The 26,255-nt window shown below is 50.6% G+C and overlaps 2 protein-coding genes across 16 annotated transcripts in view; one reads left to right on the plus strand and one right to left on the minus strand.

Annotated features, from left to right (window-relative positions):
- BRI3 (brain protein I3) overlaps positions 1-15,336 on the plus strand; it is a 35,123-nt gene extending 19,787 nt beyond the window's left edge. For 3 of the 9 annotated variants that reach the window (XM_067705560.1, XM_067705559.1, XM_067705561.1), the window contains one exon: positions 3,773-4,166. In XM_067705560.1, the coding sequence (XP_067561661.1) occupies positions 3,773-3,905 (133 nt within the window). In that variant the 3' untranslated portion in view covers positions 3,906-4,166. Of the gene's footprint in view, positions 1-3,772; positions 4,167-4,424; positions 4,482-6,476; positions 6,660-13,711; positions 14,367-14,987 lie in introns of those variants that run through there. The other 6 variants (XR_010934779.1, XR_010934780.1, XR_010934783.1 and 3 more) reach the window with 6 other exon arrangements.
- BAIAP2L1 (BAR/IMD domain containing adaptor protein 2 like 1) overlaps positions 4,000-26,255 on the minus strand; it is a 106,179-nt gene continuing 83,923 nt past the window's right edge. For 3 of the 7 annotated variants that reach the window (XM_067705553.1, XM_067705551.1, XM_067705555.1), the window contains 6 exons: positions 25,716-25,863; positions 23,779-23,986; positions 23,051-23,128; positions 21,219-21,399; positions 6,866-6,903; positions 4,000-6,279 (listed from right to left, as the gene is read on the minus strand). In XM_067705553.1, the coding sequence (XP_067561654.1) occupies positions 6,204-6,279; positions 6,866-6,903; positions 21,219-21,399; positions 23,051-23,128; positions 23,779-23,986; positions 25,716-25,863 (729 nt within the window). In that variant the 3' untranslated portion in view covers positions 4,000-6,203. Of the gene's footprint in view, positions 6,904-21,218; positions 21,400-23,050; positions 23,129-23,778; positions 23,987-25,715; positions 25,864-26,255 lie in introns of all 7 variants that reach the window. The other 4 variants (XM_067705552.1, XM_067705558.1, XM_067705557.1 and 1 more) reach the window with 4 other exon arrangements.

Consider the following 26,255-nt stretch of genomic DNA (forward strand, 5'->3'; position numbering starts at 1 on the left):
CCTGTCCGCAGGCTCGTGGCCACCTGCACGAAGCCCTCTGCTCCCCTCTCCCGGCTTGTCTGGGGTGGTTCTGCGGCAGATCCTGACCTGAGGCGGCCTTGTGCTGGGAGCAGTGGTGGCACTAACTGGGGGGGGGGGGGGCCTCAGAGGGTAGGGAGGCCCTGGGCTGGGGTCTGGATTGTTCCCAGCCAGGCCACTCGCTGCCTGAACAAGGCTCCGGGCTCCAGCTTCGTGTAAGGGGGACGCGATGGGACGGGGAGGACGCTGTGAGGAAACGGGGGGTGGTGAGGATGGGATGGGACGTGTGTGTTGCAGGGTCTCCGCCGCGCTTGTCCTGGGGCCCCACCCAGCCCAGCTCCCTGAGCAGATGGGTGCCAGTGGAATCGAGTGACCACTCTCCCCGTAAGGTCACAGTCCCTTAAGGAAGTGTTTTCAGAATCAGTTCCCAGGTTTCTCCAGTTTCCGCATCCTCCCCACCCCCGTTTCTCAGGAATGGGGGAGGGGCCTTTTAACCCGCCGCTGAGGCCGCTTGCTCAGTTTGGATTCTGAGCCAGTGGATGAAGAGATGAAGCTCACTCTGAAACGGTGAGGGCTTTTGAGGGGCTTGGAGAGAAAGAGAGGCCACGCCACTTAGGAGAGGCTGGCAGGACGGGCAGGGGGTCCCCTCCCTCCTACGTGGCCCCAGAGGGACAGGTTTGCTCTGCAGGTTTGCTCTGCAGTCAGGACTGGCCTAGAGACCAGGTTGTGTTCTCAGTTCAGAAGATTTTGGATTTTTAAAAACAGTAAATCATGCTAGCACTGCTTTTGAGGTTTGGGCAGTACCCATGGTCAAATATTAACATTTCTGCAGCAAGACACAAATATTCCCATTAAGGGGACACATTAAGACTACAAATGGCCACACATCAGTTCAGGTCACATGTGGCTGCCAGCTGGGTTTGTTACAAACTTATAAAAAAGTTCTGCATTCAGAGCTTTTGGCATTTGGAATTGTGGGTAAGAGGTGTGGACTGCGATGCGGGTAGCAGGTCCCTTGGGCTGGGAAGCCACGTTGGCGGGTCGGGCCGTGGTTCTTCATGGAAGGTCAGAGTGTGGAGCAGACCTGCTAGCAGGGCCCGGATTCTGCCCACCTCCCTGGCTGCTGAAGGGAAACGGCCTGGCTCTGCCGCCTTCTTGGGGTGGGCTGGAGGTGAACGGGGGAGAGGGCGTGGGGTCTCATCCCATCAAACCCGGACTCCTGACTGAGGGTGTTGGAAGGGTGTTGGAAAGGGGAGGCCCAAGCTGCCTGCTCTGCTCTGGCTTGAGTGAGTGATGGATCTGGACAGAAAGCACTGCAGGTTTGTGGAATGAGGGAGCGTGTTCCTCCTGCCTGGGGTGCCGCGCCTCCCCCGGCTGGTCTGACTGCTGCTGGGAAGCTGTGCTTACGCGGGGCCAGTCCACTGGCCTCATGGTGGGGAGGGCCCGGATGAGGGTGACCAGCCCTCCTGGGCTTCCTCTAGCTTTAGACAGTGTTGACCAGGGTCTGGGTGGAGAATTAGGGAAGAGGCAGATGGGGGGCTGTTGCTGTTTGACCCCTGACCCCACAGGACAGGAACAAGTCGCAGACGGGCCAGTTCACGTGGGCGCGGGCACCAGGCAGCCCAGGGCAAGCCCCGCTCCTCCACTGTGGGGAGATGGCCACCACTCGGAGGGCTTCTCCAGCCAGGGGGCGCTGGGTGCCCTCGCAGCAGGGCAGGACCCCGCCTGGCCCTAGCCTCCTCCTGGAGCCTTTGAGTGGACACCCTGGGTTCTAAGCTCTGCCTCTGAACAGCCTTGATCCTTAAGTGAGAGAGTACGGAGCATCTGGTAGTCACTCTTCTCGGGCCTCAGTGGCCCCTGGAGGGGACACGAGGCACCCTGGTGGCTCAGAAGGTTCTCAGCTGGTGCAGGTGACACAGCTGTGAGGCCTAGTTCAACTCTGTCCTGTGCTTCTCCTCCCTTGGACGTTCTAACCGAACGTACAAACTGGTGTGAGTCTGGGGATTTCAGCTGTAGGTGGAACCTGGTTCGGTGCCTGGAGGAAGCAGGGAGTTGGGGCCATGGCTCCCCGAGTGGTCCCAGGCCGTCTGACCGCCTCCAGTTATTCTCGGGTGGCCTGATTAGTACCAGTAGGTGTAGGAGCTGTCAGCAGCGACTGCACAGAGCAGGCGTGTTCTGGGCCCGGGGCAGCCTGTCACGGCCTCCTTTGTGTGGAGCCACGGGTGGTGGTTCAGGGCCTTCTGGAAGCCCCCGCTCCCTACTTCGGCCGCGTGGCCTCGGGTGCTCTCTCAGCACGTTCTTCTGCCACCCAGTCTGAGAGGGCCTCGAAGCTGGGGCAGGTGGGGTCTGGGCGGGCACGGGGCACAGCATGGTGACCCGACAGCCTGTGTTGTACTGTCTGTGCCAGAAATGGCGGGCCTGCTGACAGATGCTGGCCAGCTGATGCGCTTTCCCTTGGGGTGGGCCTGGCCTGTGGGTGGCGTCCGTGAGCCTGGGCTCAGCAGGTGTCTCCGCTGCAGGGCTGCTCAGAGCCTTTCCTCAACTAACTCGGGGCGTGAGGCAGGTCCCCAAGACCCCCCCGCCCTTGGTCTCTCTGCAGTGTTCCCAGTGGCCAGGCCCGCTGGGAGGTGCTGCGGGAGTGGTGTGTCCACCGCGTGCTCTTCTCTGGGGCAGGGCTTGGAGTCGGTGTCCCGGCTGAGCTGCCCCTCGCTGGGCCCCCACAGCCCTGTTCGCCCGCCCCCCGCCCCCCCCCCCCCCCGCCGCTGCCCACGCTTGTTGGTTGGGCTGAACCTTCCTCTCCACACAGGCAGCCAGAGGAGGGTCGTGGGCATAAAGGATCCTTACTGTGTTTGAGGACAATAAGGTGGCTTCAGGAAGCCCAAGGACCTTGGTGTGTGCGTTGGGGGACAGGCTGGGGTCCCGAGGGCGGGGCACTGGTTCTGCACTGCAGCTGGCGCGGGGCTGGGCCTGCGGGGCCCGAGAGACACGCTTCTGGGGGGCGGGCATCATGGGCGTCACCTGAGGAGCTGAGCACATGGCTCCTTCTTCCCCCCTTTGGGGCCTTTGAAAAGGACCCGACCTGGGGTGGAGCCCTTGTGGGCACACAGTGCGGGGATGACCCCTAGCGGTCCCAGGGATTATGTACTGTGCACGTTGAAGGTTATCATGACTTCTTCCGAAGAGGAAGCTTTGAGATTAAATTTCTCAAGATAAGTGACATGGTGTGAACATAGTGTGAACATGGCTGCTTTTAGTCTTTCACTAGAATCTGCTCCCCCCACCGAAACCAATAAAAATCACACAAAATCCAAACTCTGTCACTATTTTCGGAATTTCCCTGTAGGGAATGGGAAAATAAGTCTAAAACTTTTCAACGTTGGGAAAAAAATATCCTAAAGTGATTTGGGTTTCTTGGTTTTGTTCTCAGAGACATAAGAATTTTTATAGAAACCAGCATTTGTCTCTTGTTCCTCATTTTGTAAGAGAAAACATGTGGCAGGTTATATGGCAGCCGGATGTTCTTGCCTTTATCAGTAGGTGCTGGTGCCTCCCAAGCGGCTCTTCTCTCCTCTTCACGTTTTCTGTGCAGCCACCGGTGGCAGCTGGCCGTCCCCTCCACGACCAGCGCCCCAGCTCTGGAGGCGCCTAGGCTTGTGGACGTGGGTGGAGGGCGCCTTGGGGACAGGGGTCCGCTGGGCTGGCAGGCCTTGGGTCTGCGAGGGCCCTAACCCGCGTGCCCCCTCTCTCTCCGCAGGGTCGGGGTTCTGGAGGACTCCTTCACCTTCCTGGGCATCTTCTTGGCCATCGTCTTGTTCCCCTTTGGGTTCATCTGCTGTTTTGCCTTGAGGAAGCGAAGATGCCCCAACTGTGGAGCAAACTTTACTTAAAGGGAACAGCACACCTGGCTTCCCCACACCCAGCTCTCTTTTTCTAATGTAAATGTCGTGTACAATAGCTTCATGGGATTCAGCTTCAGGACTGTTTTGTAAAGGGAGGTGGGTGGACTGGGCGCGGGAGCCACAGGGAGTGTGGCCGCGCACGGCTCCCAGGTCAACGACAGCTCAGTAAGGCACTGCTTTTATTTTTTGCAGTCTTCAGTTTGGGAAAGGTGAGACATACTGCTTTAAATAAATGAGATCCATACCGTTGTTCACCTGGTTTCGCTTATTCAGTGCACACTGCCACTTACAGAAATCTGCCACTTACAGAAATCAAGTTTTGTTATGAAAATTTCAAACAAACATATACAAAATAGAGAAGAGCGTTACCTCTCCTAACTCAGCTTCAACATTATCCAGTTCACACCGACCTTCTGTTATTCCTCATTAGGCATTTACAGCTCAAAAACTGTGCTTGTTTTCAAGTTTGTATTATTATAATGAAACCTAATACCTTGACATTTACAGAGCACGCACCCCAGTGCCCAGGACCTAAGGCAAGGCCTCCCCTGCTGTGTGACGCAGGTAAGTGACGGCTGTCGTCCCTTCTGTGGAGGTGTAGAGGGTCTGGGTGAGCCAGGTGGGCCTGCAAGTGGCGTCTGATAATCCCAGGACCTGTGCCATCCCTGTAACCAGAAGACCCCCAGCAGCAGAGCTCTGGGGGCCGGGGCCACGGTGTGACACCCCCTGCCCTTTTTCCCTTAATTAACAAGTCTCTACACCTCACTCCCTCCACACTGTTGAAAATAAAGGGCTTCTGAACCCTACTCTTATTAAACGGTGAGAGGAGCAACGGGCCATGTGACTAATTTGATTGTGTTTTCTTCGCTGGTGGAAGGGTCTGCTCTCAAAAGACAAGTGTGCTGCTTGACAGAGGCCCTTAGCCTGCGGGTCCTGGGAGCCCTCACACAGTCCCAGACCCCCACCACCAAGCGGTCATAGCCGACCAGCCAGGAGGAAGACAGGACCAAGAACCCAAAGCGTCACACGCTTACACTGGTTTACCTGCATTTGACCCTGACCAATTTCAAGCTTATAGAAAAATAATATTCATGGCAAAGCCAAAAGCTGTGGTTAGCAACAAGCCCCCCTCCCCTGCCCCCATACAGTGGATGGCCTGTGTGTGAGTTTTCATCACCACTCCCCACTCCTCCAAACTGGGCGTAGTCCCTGACAGCCAGAGAGAAACCCTGCCACTGGCTCTGCCTTGCCGCGCCGCTGCAGAAGCCCAGGTTCCGGGTATGCCGGCGTGGGGCTCAGCCGAGGTGCAGCCTACCGCTACCCTCCCCCGGCTCCCAGAGGTCCTCCTGGCTTCAGCAGTGCTGTTTGCAGTTTCAGCACCTGACTGAAAAGTGGAGAAACTTGCACCCCAACAGGTTTCAGAGTAAATCAGTGATGGAGGCAGCTTTGGTCAACTAGCTTAGTGAGAGGAGCCTGGGTTTCTACGTGCGGAGTCCCCAGATGCATGTGTTATTACCCTGTGAGCCAGGCCCGCATGTGGCATGGCCTGGCATGTTTTCATTGGTATCCCAGTTGGTAACTCAGAACGCCAAATTCAGTACCTCTTAGAATGTATTCAAGTGCTAATATCATGGCTGTGATAGGAGAATTCTCAGTGCTCTTAGCGCTGTGTCTAAATCACGAGAACTTGCGGGATGCTTCATCTTGGGTAGGGCTGCATTTGACTTAAGCAAACATTTAGAAGTTTTTAAGTTAAATTTTATACAATATTCTCATAATTTATATTGCTTAAGGTTATTTGCATGCTGGGATGCAAATCTACACAGCGATTTCTTTAAACATCGTAATGCTATTTAAGAGCACATGCTTTATAAAATAAAACTGTGATCTTGTCTGCGTTCAGGTGCAGAAAGCCAGTCACAGAAGCATCAACTATCCCTTATTCTGGCTATTAAAAAAAAATCAGAATATTAAAAGAAAATGATACAATAGGATTGGAACCAAATTTACAGTTCTTGAAAATTTACAGTTCTTGAACAGAATAGGAAGAAAATACTTTAAATGATTGAGTTGTATCTAAACTATGATGTAGTTACCTTAAAGACAGAAATATGTAAACCCAGCTATGTTAAATTAGAAAATGCAGATTTGCTCGAGTGGAATACATGTAAAATCAGGCACCCTCCGGTGAAGCTTTACAACAGGACAGCACTTATCACAAACGTATACCTATCATTTCCCAAGCGAGAACCGAACGGGGAACCAGAAGAATCTGGGGCCACCTTTTCATCGAATGACTGGTGCTGAGCGATCATTTGTCACTGTTGGTCGGAGTTTCACAGTAGCAAAGGGATTTTCTCTGCTGGGGAGGCGGGGGGAGAAAAAAATTGTAAGACAGGGATTTGGTTCAGAAAAAGAGCTAATAACTCTTGCTCTTGTTCTGTAAAATTATATAGCTTATATAAATCCCAGACATTTTCTGAACATGAAAGTTTTGTTTTGTGACAGTTCTCTCCATGCGCCCATTATAAGCTGCTAATTGTTTCGTTTTGGCTGCAGTGAGAAAGGCCTCAGGCCTGGGGGTCCTCTGGAAGCGGGGCCTGGAGGGCCTGCCCAGCATCTGCCCTGATCCAGAAGGGAGTTCCCCTGGCCTCATGTTGCGTTTGGCACTTAATAATGCAGCCGCTGTCCTAGAAGGCTCTCCCACCACCACCTTCCCACCCCACACAGGACTGCAGAGAGGTATGCTGCCCTCTGTCTGAAATGTTTAAAGCTCTGGACAGTTCTGTAATGGGCGGTGGGCTTCCCTGGCGGTCCAGTGGTTAGCACTCCACGCTTTCATTGCCGAGGGCCTCGGTTCTGTCCCTGGTCGGGGAACTGAGATCCTGCAAGCCCAGTTCTCCTAGGCTGAGCAAGGGGGAGGGCCCTGGTGGAGGAAAGTAACATACCTGAGAAAAGGAGGCTTTGCAAACCCATTTGCATCATTCTGTGGGAAAGAAAAAGAAGTTTATGGAAGGCTCATGAAATTGGGACATTTTTAATAAGACCTGAAGGTAAAGACATCTAAAGCATAAGGGACTGCTTAAAGCTATGCATGTGTCAAAGTGCCTTGGAGTCGCAATTCATTTGTCTCATTTATCTAAATTCACTCTGGAAGCGTAAGGGCAAGAACAGAAGACATTCTGAAACACAGTGAGGGACCCTTACAAATGCTGGAACATCTTAGAGGGAAACACAAGGTCTGCTGCTCCCTGCCTGTGGCCTGAATTCACGTGCAAAACTGTAGTGATTAAGGTTGGCTTTTTGCGAGCCCGATCCTGAACGATGCCATGAGAAACAGTAAAAAGAAAACCTTGTTGGGTTTCGGTGCCGTAGACTGGTGCCAACTGCCAAGCAGAGATCTGATCTTGCAGAAGTTCCGTAATTGCGGGAGAGAGAGGACAGAACAGTGCAGGCACCGTCTTTGCCTTCAGGAATTGCCAGAGCTCTCTCGGAGCCCCGGCCTCCGGCTCCCAGGGGCTCGGGGTCTCCCAGTGTGGCCGGGGACCAGGTGATTGTGTGTCCTCTCCTTCATTCCACAAAGAATCTGCTTTAAATCTGCTCTGGCTGTTGTAAGAAATCACTGGCCCAAGCTGGCGGGCTTATTCAGATGGCTGCCCAGGAGAGGGCAGTGTCATGCCATCTGACCAGGGCCACCAGGCCAGCTCCGAGGATGCCCCATGGTCTCAGGGCTTGCAGGCCTCTGAGCTGCTCTCACTTCCCGTTGCCAGTTGCCAGCCTGGGGCTGAAGGCCACGCCTGGAGTAAAAGCCAGGCCAGGGCTCCCTTGGGATGGCCTCTCCTGGGTGCTGGATGTACAGACTCAAGGCAGAAGGGGGCTGGGGGCACCAGGGCTACTTCGCAGACCTGCGCCTGCTGTCTCCGGGCCTCTGGGGACCTCACACCTTGACCTTGAACCTGGAGCCAGTAAGGTCATCCCGAGGGGGAGCCCCAGCACCAGGGGCAGCCAGCCCGATGTCCGGATTCAATGTCTCCCTCTCAGGATTGAAGCACAAAGCAGCTGCCCTGCTCGTTAGCACATCCTAAAAGGGCCTGTCCCCACAGGGCTGCCGGGCTTGCTCAGCAGGCCTCGGAGTGAGCAGTTTCTGGTGTAACATTCATGTTACAGGATGAGTAAGGGCTAACTTATGATTTATTTTAAAAATACCCCAGAATGCCTGTCGTGCAGTCCCACACATGCTCAGGGTGCTGGCATTAACCTGCTGCCCAGAGCAGGTGCCCCCAGGCTGGGGAGGCTGAGTCCAGGCTGTGACTGTGGCTCAGGGGGAGGCCGGCTGCATCCTCCCGGCCTGGAAGGCCCACGTCCTGCCAAGCTGGACTCCCCGGATGCGGCCTCTGCAGGGCATGTAACAGAAACCACCTTCCTGCCTGTCCTTGGGGCAGGACACTGTCCCCCTCTCCTGTGTGTCCTCAACTTGAGGAGTGCCCCCACTGCCTTCAAGGCAGAAACCTTGGAGCCTGACTAAACTCTGAAACGAGCTTAGCCATGGTTTCACAGGCTGTGTTATCTGGGTGACACGACATGGTGAGAGAAACAAACACTGGAGGAGATGCGCTGAAGTCCAGCCCTGGCGGTAAAGTGGCAAGAAGTAACAACTTGTGGTATGAGGAAAGAGAGCAAAATGACTCCTAAGATGGCAGCCCGAAGCTACCGGGCCCTGGCACATGCCCCAGCGAGCCCACTCCTGGTTGGTACAAGCAGCATGCGTGCACATTAGCACTGAGACACCCGCTAGGATGCATGGGGCAGCCCTATCCCAACAACAGGAGAGATGTCAGGCAAAACGTTCTCTGACATAAATCGTAGCAATGTTTTCTTAGGTCAGTTTCCCAAGGGAATAGAAATAAAAGCAAATATAAACAAATGGGACCTAATCAAACTTACAAGCTTTTGCACGGCAAAGGAAACCATAAACAAAACGAAAAGACAACCTACAGACTGGGAGAAAATCTTGGCAAACTATGTGACCGACAAAGGCTTAGTTTCCAAAATATACGAATAGCTCATACAGCTCAATAACAAAAAAACATTCCAATCCAAAAATGGACAGAAGCCTTAGACATTTCTCCAAAGAAGACATACAGATGGGCAACAGGCACATAAAAAGATGCTCAGCATTGCTAATTATTAGAAAAATACAAATCAAAACAACAGTGAGGTTCCACCCTCACACTGGTTAGAATGGCCATTATCAAAAAGTCCACAAATGCTGGAGAGGGTGGGGAGAAAAGAGAGCCCTCCTACACTGTTGGTGGGAATGTAAATTGGTGCAGCCACTATGGAGAACAGCGTGGAGGTTCCTTAAAAAACTAAAAATAGAATTGCCATATGAATCAGCAATTCCACTCCTGGGCAGATATCTGGACAAAGCTCTAATTCAAAAAGATAAATGCACCCCAACGTTCATAGCAGCACTATTTACAATAACCAATATACAGAAACAACCTAAAGTGTCCATCAACAGATGAATGGATAAAGAAGATAGGGTACATATATACAATGGAAAGAGTGAAATAATGTCATTTGCAGCAACATGGATGGACCTATGGATTATTGTACTAAAAGAAGGAAGTCAAAAAGAGAAAGACAAAACCAATATGATATCACTTATATGTGGAATCTAAAACATGACATAGGGACTTTCCTGGTGGTCCAGTGGGTAAGATGCCACGCTCCCAATGCAGGGGGCCCGGGTTCGATCCCTGGTTGGGGAACTAGATCCCACACGCATGCAGCAACTAAGATCCCACGTGCCACAACTAAACATGCCACAAAGATCCCACGTACTGCAACTAAGATCCGGTGCAGCCAAAATAAATAAATATTTTAAAGAAATAGAATATGACACAAATAACTTATTTATGAAACAAATAGATTCACAGACAGAAAACAAACATGGTTACCAAAGGGGAACACGGGGAGGGATAAATTAGAAGTTTGGGATTAAGAGATACACACTACTATACATAAAATAGGTAAACAAGGTTCTACTGTATAGCACAGGGAACTGTATTCAGTATCACGTAATGTACTGTAATGAAAAAGAATAGGTTTAAAAATGCATACATATGTATAACTGAATCACTGTGCTGTACACCTGAAACTAATGCAACGTTGTAAATCAGTTATTCTAACAGGAGGGATGACAGCCTCTGTTGAGACACCAGTGGAACCACAGGAGGACACAGTTCTGTCTACGCAGGGCCAGACCAGACAGGCACCCAGCGTCCAGAGGAGGGCAGTCTGGACTGTGAGATGGGACAGTTGGGGGGACTCCTGGAGGGCCGGTAATGCTCCAGTTCCTGATTGGGTGTTGGTTATATGGAGTCACTTTGTGAAAAGTGACTTTTCTTGCACTTTTCTGTATATGGTATTCAATATTTACCAAAAAAAAAAAAAAAATAGGACCTTTTCAGAAAGGTGTCCTCTTTAACACACCTGCCAGCGAGCTTACTGCCACGGCCGCCCTCCTCCCAGCTCCCTTCTCCGCGAAGGCACATCGTTTGCCCAGCGAGGAGCTCAGGATCCGCTGGCCTCAGACCCGCCCGCACGGCCCACCCGCCGCCGGCTGAGCCAGGAGCCGCCTGTCCCTCTACTGCCTCCCCGAGCCTGCGGTGAGGGGTTCGGGGTCTCCCCCCACACCCCATCTTGCCCTCCTCCGTCGCCTGGCACACGTTGCCCTGTCCAGGAGCACCGAGGGCTCTGGAGGCCCTTCTTGGTCGTTCTGTGACCCATCTCGGCACAGCTCCTGGTGTGCCCGGGGCACCTCCTCTGTCGCAGTGTGGGCCACACAGCATGTGCTCGGAAGAGCCCCGCCCCGCCCGCCGTCGGGGAGACACCGGTCCTCACTCACCTCTCGGGTTCTGCTCGAGTTCGCAGCACGCGTCCCGCCCCCACTTCGCTCAGGCTTCACAGAGCACGACTCCCAGGTGCTGGTCCCTCTGCTGGGCTGCACCCTTGGCCACGGCCTGTCGCGTGTTCTGTGTCCCCTCTTGGCAGCCGGCATGCTTCCCTCCCCACGAGTGGCCAGGCTGCCAGGGGACAGCGGGGCCGGGGAGGCCTGGGGACTGGATGGCGAGACAGCCCACAGGTGGGAACAGGCATGGGACATGCCTGGTGACTTCTCCCGAAAAACCCCAAACCCCAGTCTACCTGGAGGTGGCCCTTGCTGGCTGTCACGGTGTCCGCATCGCGCCCCCTCCCCGCCACCCCGGAGTTCTGCCTGGGTGTCTACTGCGTGCCCGTGTGCCTTGACGATGACGCGGTCCCAGCCTACAGGTCAGCTCAGACCCGCAGCCACAGGCAGACGCACAGAGGTGATGGGACCCGCGGCCCGGCCAAGGCTCTGTTGAGAAGCCTCGCGGGGAGTCCTCCACGCCCCTGGGGACCGAGCCATCCTGCAGACAGCAGGGCCTGAGGGACGGGCCCTAGGGCTTCCTTGGTGCCTGCCCTCCTGCACGGCTGCTTCCTCGGACAGAACGTCCCTTCCTCTCCACCGCCAGCTGGAGAGCAGCTTCGCGTGGCCCGCGGTGTGAACAGCCCTGAGTGACACTGCTTTACGTGTTAACAACTAACTCAGTCCTCAGCTGCAGGCTGGACTCTCCCAGTTCACAACCTCTGACCCAGTTCAACCCCTTTATTATTTTTTTTAATTTATTTTTGGCTGCATTGGGTCTTAATTGCTGCACACAGGCTTTCTCTAGTTGTGGAGAGCGGAGGCTACTCTTCGTTGCGGTGTGCGGGCTTCTCATTGCAGTGGCTTCTCGTTGCGGAGCACGGGCTCTAGGTGCGCGGGCTTCAGCAGTGGCGGCACGCGGGCTCTAGAGTGCAGGCTCAGTAGTTGTGGCACACGGGCTTAGTTGCTCCGCGGCATGTGGGATCTTCCCAGACCAGGGCTCGAACCCGTGTCCCCTGCATTGGCAAGTGGATTCTTAACCATTGCACCATCAGGGAAGCCCAACCCGTTTATTCTTAAATGGGGAACTGAAGCCCAGACGGGGAAAGCCAACTGCTCTGGTCATGGAGCTCTTTTCTGAAACCAACGTGCCCACTCGGTGAGGCGGGGGGTAGGGGTGGGGGGTGGAGGCAGCACCCACTCAGCGCAGCTCCTACAGGTCGCCAGACGCGCTTTGAAATCAAAGTGTGTGGGTTTGAGGGCTTGGTTTCTCAATAGCTATTTAAAGCCCAGTTATCGGATTACTTAAAAGCTACTGCCACTAAGGCAGAGAGCACGTGACCGACCCCCAGCCCCTCGGTACTGAAAAGACGGCATCTCATCTCTTGAGATGGGACGTCCCAGGGCAGCTGGGTCCACCTCACTGGGTTCAGGAACATTCTCTGGTGGGTGGCTCCCAGGTATACCCTAGGTATCCTGGTGTTTAAACAAAACTCGACGTGTAACTGACAGTATTCTGATGGTTGTGTGTGTGTGTAAAATCTACATATAAAAGTGTTAGGGGGGGCCTCCCTGGTGGCGCAGTGGTTGAGAGTCCGCCTGCCAATGCAGGGGACATGGGTTCGTGCCCTGGTCCGGGAAGATCCCATGTGCCGCGGAGCGGCTGGGCCCGTGAGCCATGGCCGCTGAGCCTGCGCGTCCGGAGCCTGTGCTCCGCAACGGGAGAGGCCACAACAGTGAGAGGCCCGCGTACCACAACAACAATAAAAAAAAGTGTTAGGCTGCTTTACCAGCTCCCACGGACCCCAGAGTCTGGCTGAGACAGAACATACTTTTCTCCAGTGTTATCAGCTGGTGTAAACAGTTTAGGAAAGATAAATGACCAGCCCAGTTGGGCGTAAGAACCTCTGAGATACGAAATTCCAGGGCTGTGTCTCCAGCCCTCAGGGAGGTCCTGGAAGGGCCTCATCGTGGTACCTGCTTCTCGACCATCACCCTCTGGATCAGGTTTCTAAATGAAATCTCGTTCTCTCTTGTGTGATCTGTACCTGGCCGATTGATACAGCAGCCGCTCACCGTATGACTAGATGAAAATACAAATTTAAAATTAAAAACTCAGCTCCTTTCAGTTGCACTCTCCACTTTTCAAGTGCTCAGCAGCCCGTGTCCAGTGGCCACTCTGCTGGGCCGCCCAGTTCCGGAACATTTCTGCCTGATCCATAATCTCTCGGGGTTTGTTTACCGACGCACAGATGATTGGATCCTGTGTCTGCTGCCTTTGCAAGAGGCCACGACGACTAGGTGGCCTATTAAAAACAGGCCTTTTCACCTGCTCCCCAGGGGCTCTCTTTGGGGCAGAGCTGGTCCTTCTGTCCGCTCTGCTGTGCTCTTGGACTCCCACTCTGACTTGGTAGCGATGAAACGCGGTAGCTTGTCTAACGGACAGGTTGTAGGCAGCGGAGGCATCTGAGGGTGTACACCGCTGACAGTTGCAGCTTTTTCTTTGGCACTTTGCAGAGGATACTGAAATATTACTTCAAAAGATGAAGCGATAGAAATGGAATACGAATCAGTCATTATACCTCATGATGCGTCTGTGAACGCCCTGTACTTACTTTTGGGTTATTACCGTCTTCAGCCCAAGGTTAGATGCACGTTTACAGACATGGAAAACTGAACATCCAGAAGAGTCAGGGTGACTGGTTGAGAGGCTCTGAAATGACGGATGGCAGCGCCTCATTCAGGAAGTGCACGAACCTTGTGGCCTTTGATGATTTTTAAAAGCCAATTAATATTTTCTTGTGGCCTTTATTAATTAGCATTTTCCATTATTCTCCAGATCAGAACATAGTAACCTATTGGTACGTCTTAAACAGCACACAGGTGACGGTGGTACTTGTCTCATCAACGGAGTTCTGATGGAGGGACACCTACATGCTGCTGATCCGTGAGGATGAGAGGGGCACAGAGGTGCTATTCATGGGCTCACAGGGTTCCTGCCACAGGCCTGCAGCTCATCACAGCCCAGGCAGCAGTGCTGGGGCTCGTTAGAAGCATAAATGCTTCTAAGGTGATATGAGAAAATGCTATGATCCCACCATGTGGTTGGGTGCTGGGGAGGGAGGGGAAAATATCTATATATCTAAATATATCAATATTTATCTGTATCTCAAAGGAAATATAATGAAATGTTAACAGGAGTTATCCTAGAAGTGAGATTATAAATAGTATTTTCTTTTTAATACTGTTGTATGTTTTCCAAATTTTCTACCCAAACAAAAATTCTCTGGATTATTTTTATGAAGTGTTATTTTTAGAAGTAGTATTTAAAATGAGATGTAATGATTAGATGTTTTAATTTTTACAAGGAGACCCTGACCAAACTTGGACTTTGCTGTTTAGCCAAAACCTGTAGCTTCGACTGCCCGCCGGATTTAAAAGGAAACCTAATTTCAGCATATGTTTAATGTACCCAGCAAATGGCAACATTTGAGGTGAAAAAATATTAAAACATACTTTTGTTTACTTAAAGCATGGGATGGATAAATATTAATTTAAGAGTTCATCCTTATTTCTGTCTCAAGAGTGGGATAATTTATCAGTTTGATTATTTGCAAAGTAGAATTTTAGATAAAAATTTTACCATAAAGCCATTCCTTAATAGTCAAATCATAAAACATATAAATACCTCCATGAAAGGCAACTTTTATCTGTTTTTTAATCAAAAGTGGGAAGGGGGTGGTTTCTCAAATTGTAGGTACTTTAACAAACCATAAGTAACTTCGTCTTTAATTAATACAATCATACTTATGGGACGCTGATTATTTTTAATTATTCAGAACCTCCAAAATAAATATTTATATTTTTCTAGTAGTTAAATGTGTAAGAATGTTTTTTCTTTCTAACGCTGGCATGTTAAAGATCTAATGTTATGTGCTCGTTATATAAATTATCCAAAAAAAAAGGCTCCAAAATATGTAAACATGAGTAAACCAGACCTGCTCCCAGAGCTGAGACAGAACAGCACTCTCTCCCGTGTAGGTACCAACAGTTAGTCACTAGCTCTATCAGTTCTTCCCCTTAAGTACTGACAGATCCTGTCGCCCCATCCCCAGCAGTGGACGGGACTCCTACCGTCCCCTCCCTGGATGAACGAATGCCACCCGGAAGGATGGGAAAGGACGCAGTACAGCCCAGGCGGCCCGGCTCGGGGAGCGTCACCCCTGGCCTGCCCATCCTGCCGCTTCTCCGCCGTTGCCCCAACCGCGCCCAGCCACGCAGACCCCACGACACCGTCTGAAGGCTTTGGGTTTCATCAGAGCTCTTCCTTCAGGACTCGGCTCAAATGCTTGCCTCCAAGAAGCCACTTCTGATGCTTCCCAGGAGCCTGAGCCAGGGCCTTCCCCGCCTCCTGTCACCCTGCACCTTTTCCACAGCCCCAATAAACAGCGCTCACTGGACTCAGTTCCGGGGTTGATTCCTATTTGTTACCCTAGAGCCTAGCCCAGGGCCTGGACCGTAATAAGCTCGTCAATAAATGTTCCATGGACGAGTTCCAGTGCGACCTGCAGATCCCCTCTACAAAGTGTACCTTCACGTGCCATGTGATTGGGTTTAAAAAAGTTTCGTTGGTCACAGTAGTCTGATACCATAGAAATGTTTGTTGCCAACGTTATAAATGTGACCTCACTGTAACTATCGACTCTATACCTGTTCCCTTTTACTGCAAGGTTTCACTTATTATTAAGAAAAGTGTTCGTCAACATTCATTATTCTGACATTTGCAAAATCAACGCCAACTAATCGCCATTGGAATCACAGAAGGAGGGCGTTTTCATTACATATTTAGAGCTTTTTTTTTTTTTTTTTTTTTGTGGTACGCGGGCCTCTCACTGTTGTGGCCTCTCCCGTTGCGGAGCACAGGCTCCGGACGCGCAGGCTCAGCGGCCACGGCTCACGGACCCAGCCGCTCCGCGGCATATGGGATCTTCCCGGACCGGGGCACGAACCCGTGTCCCCTGCATCGGCAGGCGGACTCTCAACCACTGCGCCACCAGGGAAGCCCTGTTTGTAGATTTTTTGACGATAGGCCCCCTATTTCTGTCTTGCAGGCTGGAAGGCCTTTTTCAGTCTTTCATTTTAGTGGCCTTTATTTTTTTATTTCATATAAGAATATTTAAAAGCTCTAGGGCTCCCCTGGTGGTGCAGTGGTTGAGAGTCCGCCTGCTGATGCAGGGGACACGGGTTCGTGCCCCGGTCCGGGAAGATTCCACATGCCACAGAGCGGCTGGGCCCATGGGCCATGGCCGCTGAGCCTGCGTGTACGCTGTGCTCCGCAACGGGAAAGGCCACAACAGTGACAGGCCTGCGTACCAAAAAAAAAAAAAAAAAAATCTACAAACAATAAATGCTGGAGAGGGTGTGGAGAAAAGGGAACCCTCTTGCACTGTTGGTGGGAATGTAAATTGATACAACCACTATGGAGAACAGTATGGAGGTTCCTTAAAAAACTACAAATAGAGCTACCACACAACCCAGCAATCCCACTACTGGGCCTATACCCTGAGAAAACCATAATTCAAAAAGAGTCATGTACCACAATGTTCACTGCAGCACTGTTTACAATAGCCAGGCCATGGAAGCAACCTAACTGTCCATCAACAGATGAATGCTTAAAGAAGGTGTGGCAGATATATACAATGGAATATTACTCAGCCATAAAAAGAAACGAAATTGAGTTATCTGTAGTGAGGTGGATGGACCTAGAGTCTGTCATACAGAGTGAAGTAAGTCAGAAAGAGAAAGACAAATACCGTATGCTAACACATATATATGGAATCTAAAAAAAAAAAAAGGTTCTGAAGAACCTAGTGGCAGGACAGGAATAAAGACTCAGACACAGAGAATGCACTTGAGGACACGGGGAGGGGGAAGGGTAAGCTGGGATGAAGTGAGAGAGTGGCATGGACATATATACACTACCAAATGTAAAACAGATAGCTAGTGGGAAGCAGCCGCATAGCACAGGGAGATCAGCTCGGTGCTTTGTGACCACCTAGAAGGGTGGGATAGGGAGGGCGGGAGGGAGATGCAAGAGGGAGGGGATATGGGGATATATGTGTACGTATAGCTGATTCATTTTGTATACAGCAGCAACTAACACAACATTGTAAAGCATTATACTCCAATAAAGATGTTAAAAAAAAAAGAAATAGGGGGCCTGACCGGAGTGTCAGGGCAATGCTGGCCTCACAGAATGAGTTAGGAATTCTCTCCTCTCCACTTTTAAGGAAAGTCTGAGTAGGATTGGTATTAGTTCTTTAGACGTTTGATAGAATTCACCAGTGAAGCCATCGGGTTTGGGGCTTTGTCGGGAGACCTTAAGTTACCGGTTCGGTGGGGAGGGGCTTCAGGTGTGGAGCTCTGCCTGGAGGCAGCCCTGGGACCTCGCAGACCAGGATCCCCAGGGTGTGAGCTGAGGACCCCTGCACCTGATCCGGGGGGCAGGGCAGCAGCTTCCACGAGGGCCTGCCACAGAGGAGGCGGCCCCAGGGCAGCCAGGCCACCCTGGGCCTGGGGAGAAAGCAGTGTGCTTGAAGCTCTGCTGCCCAGCAAGTGGGAAGGGATAAAAAGGTGGGCACTGCGTGCGGTGCTGCTGCCTAGCTGGTCTCCATGCTTTTCAAGACAGCCTCCCGATACTGACAGTCTATTATGATCCAGCCAACAGAGAGGTTTAAAAATAAAGTTAGAGCTCATTTAAACTGCCAAATGCTTAATAATGAATATCATTACTGACTATATTGATATCTAAAACCAGGATTTTTCAATCTATCCATCCAGTGTGGTAAGAAGTACACCAATGCTTTCTTCATTGAGCTTTATCCACGTGGTAAAAATACTGAAAATTAAAACATGTTATTTTCTAAAATCGGTGCTGTTAGCTAAAATGTGTTTTCATTTGTAATTCCAGTGCTAGCTATGATTTGGGGGCAAGATTCTTCTACCCTAAAAGGCACTGTACAGCAGACCTCATTTTATTGCATTTCACTTGACTGTGCTTCACAGATGCTGCTCTTTTTTTTCCTTACAAATTGAAGGTCATGGCAAGGCTATAGGCATCGTTTTTCCAACGGCATTTGCTCACTTCATGTCTGCATCACATTTTGGTAATTCTTGCAATATTTCAAGCTTTTCATTATTATTATAGTCACAGTTATCTGTGATCAGTGGTCTTTGGTGTCACTACTACGACTCACTGAAGGCTCTGATGATGGTTAGCATTTTTTATCAATAAAGTATTTTTAAATTGAGGCTTTTTGAGACATAATGCTATTACACACTCAACAGACTACAGTATAGTGTAAACATAACTTTTATGTGCACCGGGAGACGGAAAAGTTCCTGTGACTTGCGTTATCGAGATGGTCTGGAACCAAACCTGCAACATCTCTGAGGCCTGCCTGTACAACCTACATCCATGGAGCCGGGCGGTCATTATCAATGGCTGCTGACATCACGGAAGGAAACAAGCAGACGCCTATACCCACCACCACCACTGATGAAATGCTCTACGAAACAAAACAGGCAAACTAACAAAACAACAACAGACTCTGATCAAGGCGGGAAATACAGAACAAAGGGGAACTCAGTAAAGGACACCATGTGCATGCAACCAGCAAAAATCCAGACTGGGGACACCCTCCAGGACCAGTAACCTGGGTTTTCTACAGAGAGATTACAAGGAAAAAGAGACAGGGGAGACCTCTAGATATGGAAAGACTCATCACGAGACTGAACCACCAATTACAATGTAGGGAGCTAGCCTGGGTCCAGATTCGAACAACTGTACTGTCAAGAAATTTTTAATGAGACAATCAGAAATTTGAAGTGACCAGGTGATGATATTCAGGAATTATTGTCAATTTTAAAAGATATGATAATTGGCATTGTGGTCATGGGAGAGGAAAAAAGAGGATCTTTAATATATTTACAGATGAAATAATATGTTGTCGGTTGTTAGCTTCAAATTGATCTCGGAGTGGGTGGGGGAGAGATGAAACAAGATTTATAAATGAACTGTTGAAGCTAACCTGGGGGACCAGGTCATTAGATTATTCTGTCCATTTTTATGTTCGAATTTTTCCATAAGAAAAAGTTGCAAATCAAAGCCAGGAGAAGGCACTAGAGGGACAGGTCCCACCTGAACAACGGCCCTCACGTGCCTGGATTCTGAGCTTTGTGACGTGCAAATTGCAAAGTTTCTTTTTCCCCAGCAAAAGGAATTGTTAATGCTTTCAGAAATGCCTTAAGATCATTTCCAAAGAGTTTGAATACTGTTTTAAAATATACTGGGGCCTTTAATAAAATAGCATTTCACATGTGCCCTTCCCAAGCAGTTTGTCCAGTTTTGACATCTACTGCTAACAAAATGGAAAAGCTCCATTTTCTTCTGAAAATAATTTTTGGAGTTAGTTGGGGTGATTTGCAAACAATCACACAGTATGCTTATTTAAGAGGAGAAGCCAAAGGCATTTTTGAATGAGATTTCAGAACAGTGCATTTCCTGGACCAAAACACGTGCTTCGGCCTGTGAGGGGGCCGGCACGGTCCCCGACACCTGCGCTCGCACTGTAGCAACGATGGGCCCATCGTTGGGAGCACTCCCATCTCCTGTAAGCGACCCCGCCCCCGCCCTGCTCAGAGCTGAACAGAGGCCCCCCCTAGGGGTGACAACACACCCCATGGGAGGCATGGCTTCTGCATGCACCACAGGAAGGAGCACACGATAACGAAGGGTAACGGAAAACGAGCAGAAACATTGGCCCAGGCTTACTGCACCGACAGCTCGTATCCCACTTCTCTCCGGAGCACGCTCACTTTCTCACTCTGCAAAACACCTCTGGCACCAATTCTCTTCTTTTGAACTTGTTCAGCACCTCCCTGCCCGCCCCGTCCGCTGGTGATCCGTCCTTCGGCACTGACAGACATCCCCCAACACAGCCCTCGAGTCTGTCCTCCCAGCTGCACCCTGGCCCCGGCCCTCGGCCTTCCCGTCGGCACAGTGGACCCGCATCCCTGCCCCGGCCAGCCGGCTCCTCCCCGTGTGCTCTTCTTCCTTCTCAGTCAGCCCCTTTCCTCCATCCTTTCCCCCTTTCTCTACTGTATAATCTACACTGAAAATAAAATTTAAAAAAAGATGAGAACCCCTCTGGAGGCTCCGCCACCCTGGAATCCTCACCTCCCTCCTCTGCTCCGAGGGTGCCGAGTCCACCACCCTCAGGACTTTTAAACTTTCTGCTCCTTCTATCTGGGAAGCTCCTCCCCTTGACCCCTGGGTCTCAGATGTCACCCCCCAGAGAAGTGCTCCGTTGCAGGCTCTGTCATGTGCTGCCCAGATCCCCTTCAGGACTGGGACTGATTCTGGCTGTGGGGAGATGGCCCTCGGCTGGCAGCGCTCCTCAGGAATCGCTCTGGCTAAGACCCCGGCCCCCAGATGCTGCCCCCAATCCAGGCAGCTCCAAGGGCCGTCCCAGCCCAGAGGTCTCGGCGGGGGCAGTGGAGGCTCCGGGCCAGCCTCTCCCTTCCATACGGGGCCCGGGCGGCTCTCATCAGCACCCGCACTCGCTCTCAGAGTCAGCTTCCCAGAACACCCAAACCCTGACCTCCATCCAAGAGGTCACCCGATCCCTCATCACCTCACCTTGCTACATTCCTCCATGTAGCTTCTAGCATTGATATTTGTGTTAACTTCTCATCGTCTGCTTCTTATCACTAGAACCTAAGTTCCAGCAGAGCCAGGGGCTGGTCTTGTTTATCTTTGCGTCTCCAGAGCCCACACCGGGGCCTGGCCCAGAAGACAGAGTTGTCAGAGGAACAGACGAAGTGACTCACAGCCTCTGTGCCTCTTACCCGCTTGTTTAGGATTACAGATAACGTACACACAGGGTTTACACAGCACCCTTTCTGAAGGTGTAATGATCAGATCACTATGTTCAACCTTAAGTCTTCCTTCAGAAAACAATATGAAAACTGAAGAAAATGCAGAAAAAGGTCACTACAGGTCTAAAGGACTGCAGCCATGAACAAAAGCAAGGAGAGCTTAAAACCTGATACAGTCTGGCAAATGATGGGCCTACTGTGTGTAAACTGTCATTTACAGATAAACTAAAAACAAAAGGGGGACTGAAGGTAAGGAAGCTGAAAGGCTGTGTGGCAGGGGAATCTGCAGGCCCTGGGAGGGAGTCTCCACCCCGCCTGGGGGTCAGCACCTTCCTGTGTGGAGGGAAAAGCACCCCGCGTCACCAGAGCCTGCTGTTCAGGATCGCGGTACACTGGGCCTTACTCACAGGAGACGTGGTTTCTGGTTTGGACACTGGTGCTTTAAAGGTAGAAGCGTTTTGGAAAACCGCTCCTTTCTTTTCTGCAGCCGCCCCCATGGACGAACATTCTAAGTAATCCGGTGGGGGGATGACGACGCTGCTTTTCTCAGATAAGTTCATCGTGCTCACGCTCCGTACTGATACTGAGCTAGCGAACAAGAACCAGAGGATACAAGTTAGATGAGACCTGGCCCCTGCACCCCAAACATCCCCAATCTCCTATGGCCAGAACTGCGGTGGATTAATAATCTAATACGGTGAGGGAGGAGGAGATTACCCCCCCAACACACACACACACTGTATATGACACTGCAGTGTTTCTGCTGACTTATAAATGTACACTCAAAAGAAATCCTTTAAAAGACATGACAAAAGAAAAGGAGAGGAAAACTGGCTCAATTAGGGGCTGGCTCTTAATTCAAGGAGTTCAATAAGAAAATACAGCAAATGCCTTAAGCAAAAGCATCGAGCACTGCGGACTAAAGAGTCTCAGCATTTCAACATCCTAAAGATATTTAGGGCTTGGTGGCGCAGTGGTTGGGAGTCCGCCTGCCGATGCGGGGGACATGGGTTCATGCCCCGGTCCGGGAAGATCCCACATGCCACAGAGCGGCTGGGCCCGTGAGCCATGGCCGCTGAGCCTGCGCGTCCGGAGCCTGTGCTCCGCAACGGGAGAGGCCACAGCAGTGAGAGACCCGTGTACCGCCAAAAAAAAAAAAGAAAAAAACATATATATATATATATATTTAGTTTCAGTCCTTGGCCACTGGCAGCTGAGCTATTCTGCAAGGGACAGAAACACACAGATGGCTCGGAGCAAGTATAATGGAAGGACTTGGGGGGGGCATCAGGTGCGGCATCCGCGGTCCGCTGGGGACAGCGGGATGGGTCAGGACGGTTGCTCTGACATGGGAAACACTGTGGCCAAGACGATGCCACGTTCAGTTTGGACATGTTTCTGAGGACCCACACCACATACAAACATTCACGTCTTTCTTGGCTGGGAGAGACCTGCCTGGGTTAGTCTAGTCTTGGGTCCACCACTTCCAGCTGCCTGAGCAAGTTATTACACCTTTCCGTGCCCCCATCTTCTCAATTTTCAAGCAGGGACCTATCTCACAAGGTTGTATGACGATTCAATGACCTGGTCAGTGTAAGGCACTTTGGACAGTTCCTAAGTGATGGTGATAATGATCATTATCTGGATGGGATACAGACGTGAGGGGGCGGTGTTGGCACAGAGGTGCTGAGTGAAGCCCGTTGATGTAATTCAAGCTTAGGGGGCAGACACGGTGGCCCAGGAAGCACCGAAAAGGAAAAAGGGACTGAGGGCAGATCCCGAGGACACCTATGTCTAAGCACAAGGCAGAGGAGAGATCTGAAAGGGTACTGAAGATGGATGGGTGGTGAGGTGGAGGGAAAATAAAGAGTGCAAGGTCAAGAGAACATTCCAGATAAAGTGTTCATCAGTGTTAAAGGCTGCCGAGTAAGACCAAGACAGAGCACAAGGGCCTTGGATTCAGCTGCGGTAGGAGGTGGGGAGAGTGCTTCTGAGGCTAAAGGGGGGTTCTGGGGCGCGTCTCTTTCCAGCAGATGGTCAGTGAAGCGCGTGGGCAACAGAAGTCAGGAAGGAAGCAATCACGGAGCAGCAATCCCCCGCAACCCCCCCCTACTCCACACCATCTGCGGCTTCCCCGTGGGCTCTGCTACACATCCAGATTAATTCCGACACGCCTGAGAACACGAGGTCGAGGTGCGTTCTCTGCCCCTGGGCCATCTGAGCCACAGGCAGGTCCTACCTTGGTCCGGGCACGCTCACGGTCTCCTTCTCGTTTTCCTCCAGCAACTTTGTGTATGACGACGGGAACCAACCCCTCCTGCAGGTGAAGAGTGGGGAGAAAAAGACCTTGCTGGGATGCTCCCAGCAGACAAGCAAAGCATAAACACACCCAGGAACGCTCGGTCACAGCGCAGGGGCCGGAACAGCTCGGTCACGGCGCAGGGGCCGGAACGGCTCGGTCACGGCGCAGGGGCCGGCCGGGCCACTCTCATCGCAGTCTCTCATATACAGAATTACTCTTATTTGGATTCCCTTTTTGTCTTTGGTTTCCATATTGGTTTTACTTAATACCTGAATAATCTACACAGAAACTTGATTTAACCTACTTCCTGTAACGCTTATGCACGTCCAGTTGAAATGATGACACTGGCATTTAAACCATTCACATGCTAAATCTTAACAAAGTATATCTTGAGAAATCTGAAGTCACGTGAAAAAAACATTTAAAACCACTTTCAGAAGCGACTCCTATATATTTACGCATCAAATTCATCTATATACGCACACACACACAGAGAACAGTTGGGGAATGACTGGGAATAGAACAACTGCAGTTAACTGTAACTGTCACTAAACTATGAACCTAACTGTGGTGAAAATGCTCATCTGCCCACAAGGAAGACCTGCTACGAGGAGAGACAGCAGCCCTCTCGGCGTGGGACCACTGGACCCCCTCCCGAGACCTACACTTTGGTGTCCTCATGCTCTCCATACAGCCAGCCGTCCTTCTCCTCGGAGATGAGCAGCGTGATGACATCTCCCTGCGCGAAGCTAAGTAAGGTCTGGTTCGCGCCGGCCGTGTGCGGAAAGATGGTTTTCACTTTCTGCTTTTTTACCCTGTTCAGTCCAGTGGCAACAGAAACCGATCGCTGTAAACTGGGGTCATCTGAAGAACCTGTCAGAAATGAACCGAGCAGTGATGGCTTTTCAAGGAAGGATGATCAGGCAAGTTCAAAGGAGCCAAGCCCAGGAAACCACCCGCCCCCATCTCTCCAGCACACTCATTCCACTGAGACACCAATCGGATTATATTTCCACACCTCCACCCATGTCCGGATGGACAGGGACAGCAAGGGACAGCAGCAGAGCCATGGCCCGAGGCCTCTCAGAGGAGGATCCCTGTGGCTAAAGGCTCTTTTCCAGACCGAGAGGATAAAGTAGTGTAGCCAAGCTTCATCTGCACTGATTCAATCAGGACGGCTCTTAAAGAGGCAAAGTTCTCCACCACCAAGTGGCCCACTGCTTTCCTTGCCGCACTCCCCCAGAACAAATCACAAGGCCTGTGCCACAAAAAAGAGAAACTGGAAATGTAGACGTTCTTGCTGCCACGGCTGCTCACCTGCGCGCGTGGCAGGGATGTAGTGAGGGTGAGTCACGTGTATTGACCCCTCCCCCTAGGTGCCCGTGGCAGAAGCTGGAACCAGATGGAACCAGATGCGGGCGGCCTGGCTCCACAGCCTAACGCTGCACTCCATCATGTCTCAGCTCAACGCAGGCTGATATCTACCGGCACTACCCGCCGCCACCCCAAAATTGGAATGGAAAGTTTTTTTTCCATATTTTTTTTCCACTCAAATTTTGCTAGCCCACTATTTACTATAAAATAATGCAAAATCTCTTTCTGCATCATTCTCGCAAATTCTTAATAAGTACAATGTAAACTTTGCTATCTCTTCAACATGCCGCATAGTCTAATTACCTCGGCTGTATTGAATTCAATGATTTTCATTTCGCTTTTACCAATAAGAACCAAAGAATCATTTGAATGATTGGGCGGCACACAGCACTGTATATTTTAACTTTATATTATATATAACTTATAGTTCTTCAAAGGCAAATGGCTACAGAGTATCATCTTTCCAGCTGACATTCTGAAAATTCCATCTCTTCCCCAAGAGCTGCACGCGCTAGACAGCCCGTGGGCTCTCGCGAGCAACACACTGTGTGACTGCCACGACTTCACACCCAAGGGGCCCGTGAGTCCCCCCAAAAGAGACGGGTCTGGCGCCACGACAGCCTCGAGGTCCTGGGTGCCAAAGACTCTGCGTAGGCAGAATGGAGCCTAACCAAAGCCACCTGAAACGCCTGCAAACAATAACTGGTCCCAGTCTACTGAAATGGAGCCAACCGGGTTAAGAAATGTAAGCAGTTAGGGCCTAAGCCCCCAGAAACCACGAAGTGCTCTGTTAGAGACGATGAAAACACTGATTATAATTTAAACGAGGCTTACTGGTAAGACTGATAACCATTAATTTTGTCATGTGAACTTCTACAGTTTGTGTCATTGAAAAAAAGAGAAATTTTAGTCCAATTGCCACCAATACGTAACACAGCGTGAGGCTCTGTAAGTTATATCCCATTTCTTTTAAAATATAACACCTTTCAATAGGAATGTTCACTGTATGTAAACATCAATCTGTATATAGAATTGGCATGTGTCAAAGCAACGTGTCTTATGGTTTCAGAATAAACCTAGACCCCATCACAAGGTGTGAGTTCCTCCAAGCCAGTGTGGAGGGGGTGCTACCATACATGTGTATTTACCTCTATCTCAAGGCACACTTATCCTAAATATTTAAAAACTTTTAAAGGTACTTTAAAAGAAATCCAACTAAGTATCTTACCTGTTGAATTATTTTTTCTTTCTGAATTCTGTGCGACTGTGGCTGGGTTATTAAACATATCAATCAAAGGGCTGGTTAACGCTCTGGCTGAAGGAGCCGAGGGGATCTTTGGTGAATATTTAGAAAGGGTGTCATAATCTCGCCCAACCTGTGAAAAATTCGTTATTAGTTTAACATTAGTGTGACACAGCAATGGCATTAGACAGATCCCCGGACTGTTTTGCATCACATGCTTTAAATTCCATTTTTCCCCCAAATTTTTTGTAGGGCAATGCCCCTTTTTGAATTATTTCAAGAACACCATGTCCTTTTTTCCACTTTTGTCTTTTTTTTTTTTTAAAGCAGTTACTCCCCATTTTCCCCACCCCTTGAGAAGCACTCATCTCCTTCCTGTCTATATGGATTTTTAGGCTCCCTTTTAAGTGCTGCTTGGCTAAAGTCATCTACATTTAAAATTATTTTTCCACAGAATTTTGAGTGCATTACTCCATTACTTTCTAACATCTTGTTTTCCAGTATCAGTGGGATTCTCTTTTCTTT

Source organism: Pseudorca crassidens, chromosome 15 (assembly GCF_039906515.1).
Source record: "Pseudorca crassidens isolate mPseCra1 chromosome 15, mPseCra1.hap1, whole genome shotgun sequence".
Classification (NCBI taxonomy): domain Eukaryota; kingdom Metazoa; phylum Chordata; class Mammalia; order Artiodactyla; family Delphinidae; genus Pseudorca; species Pseudorca crassidens.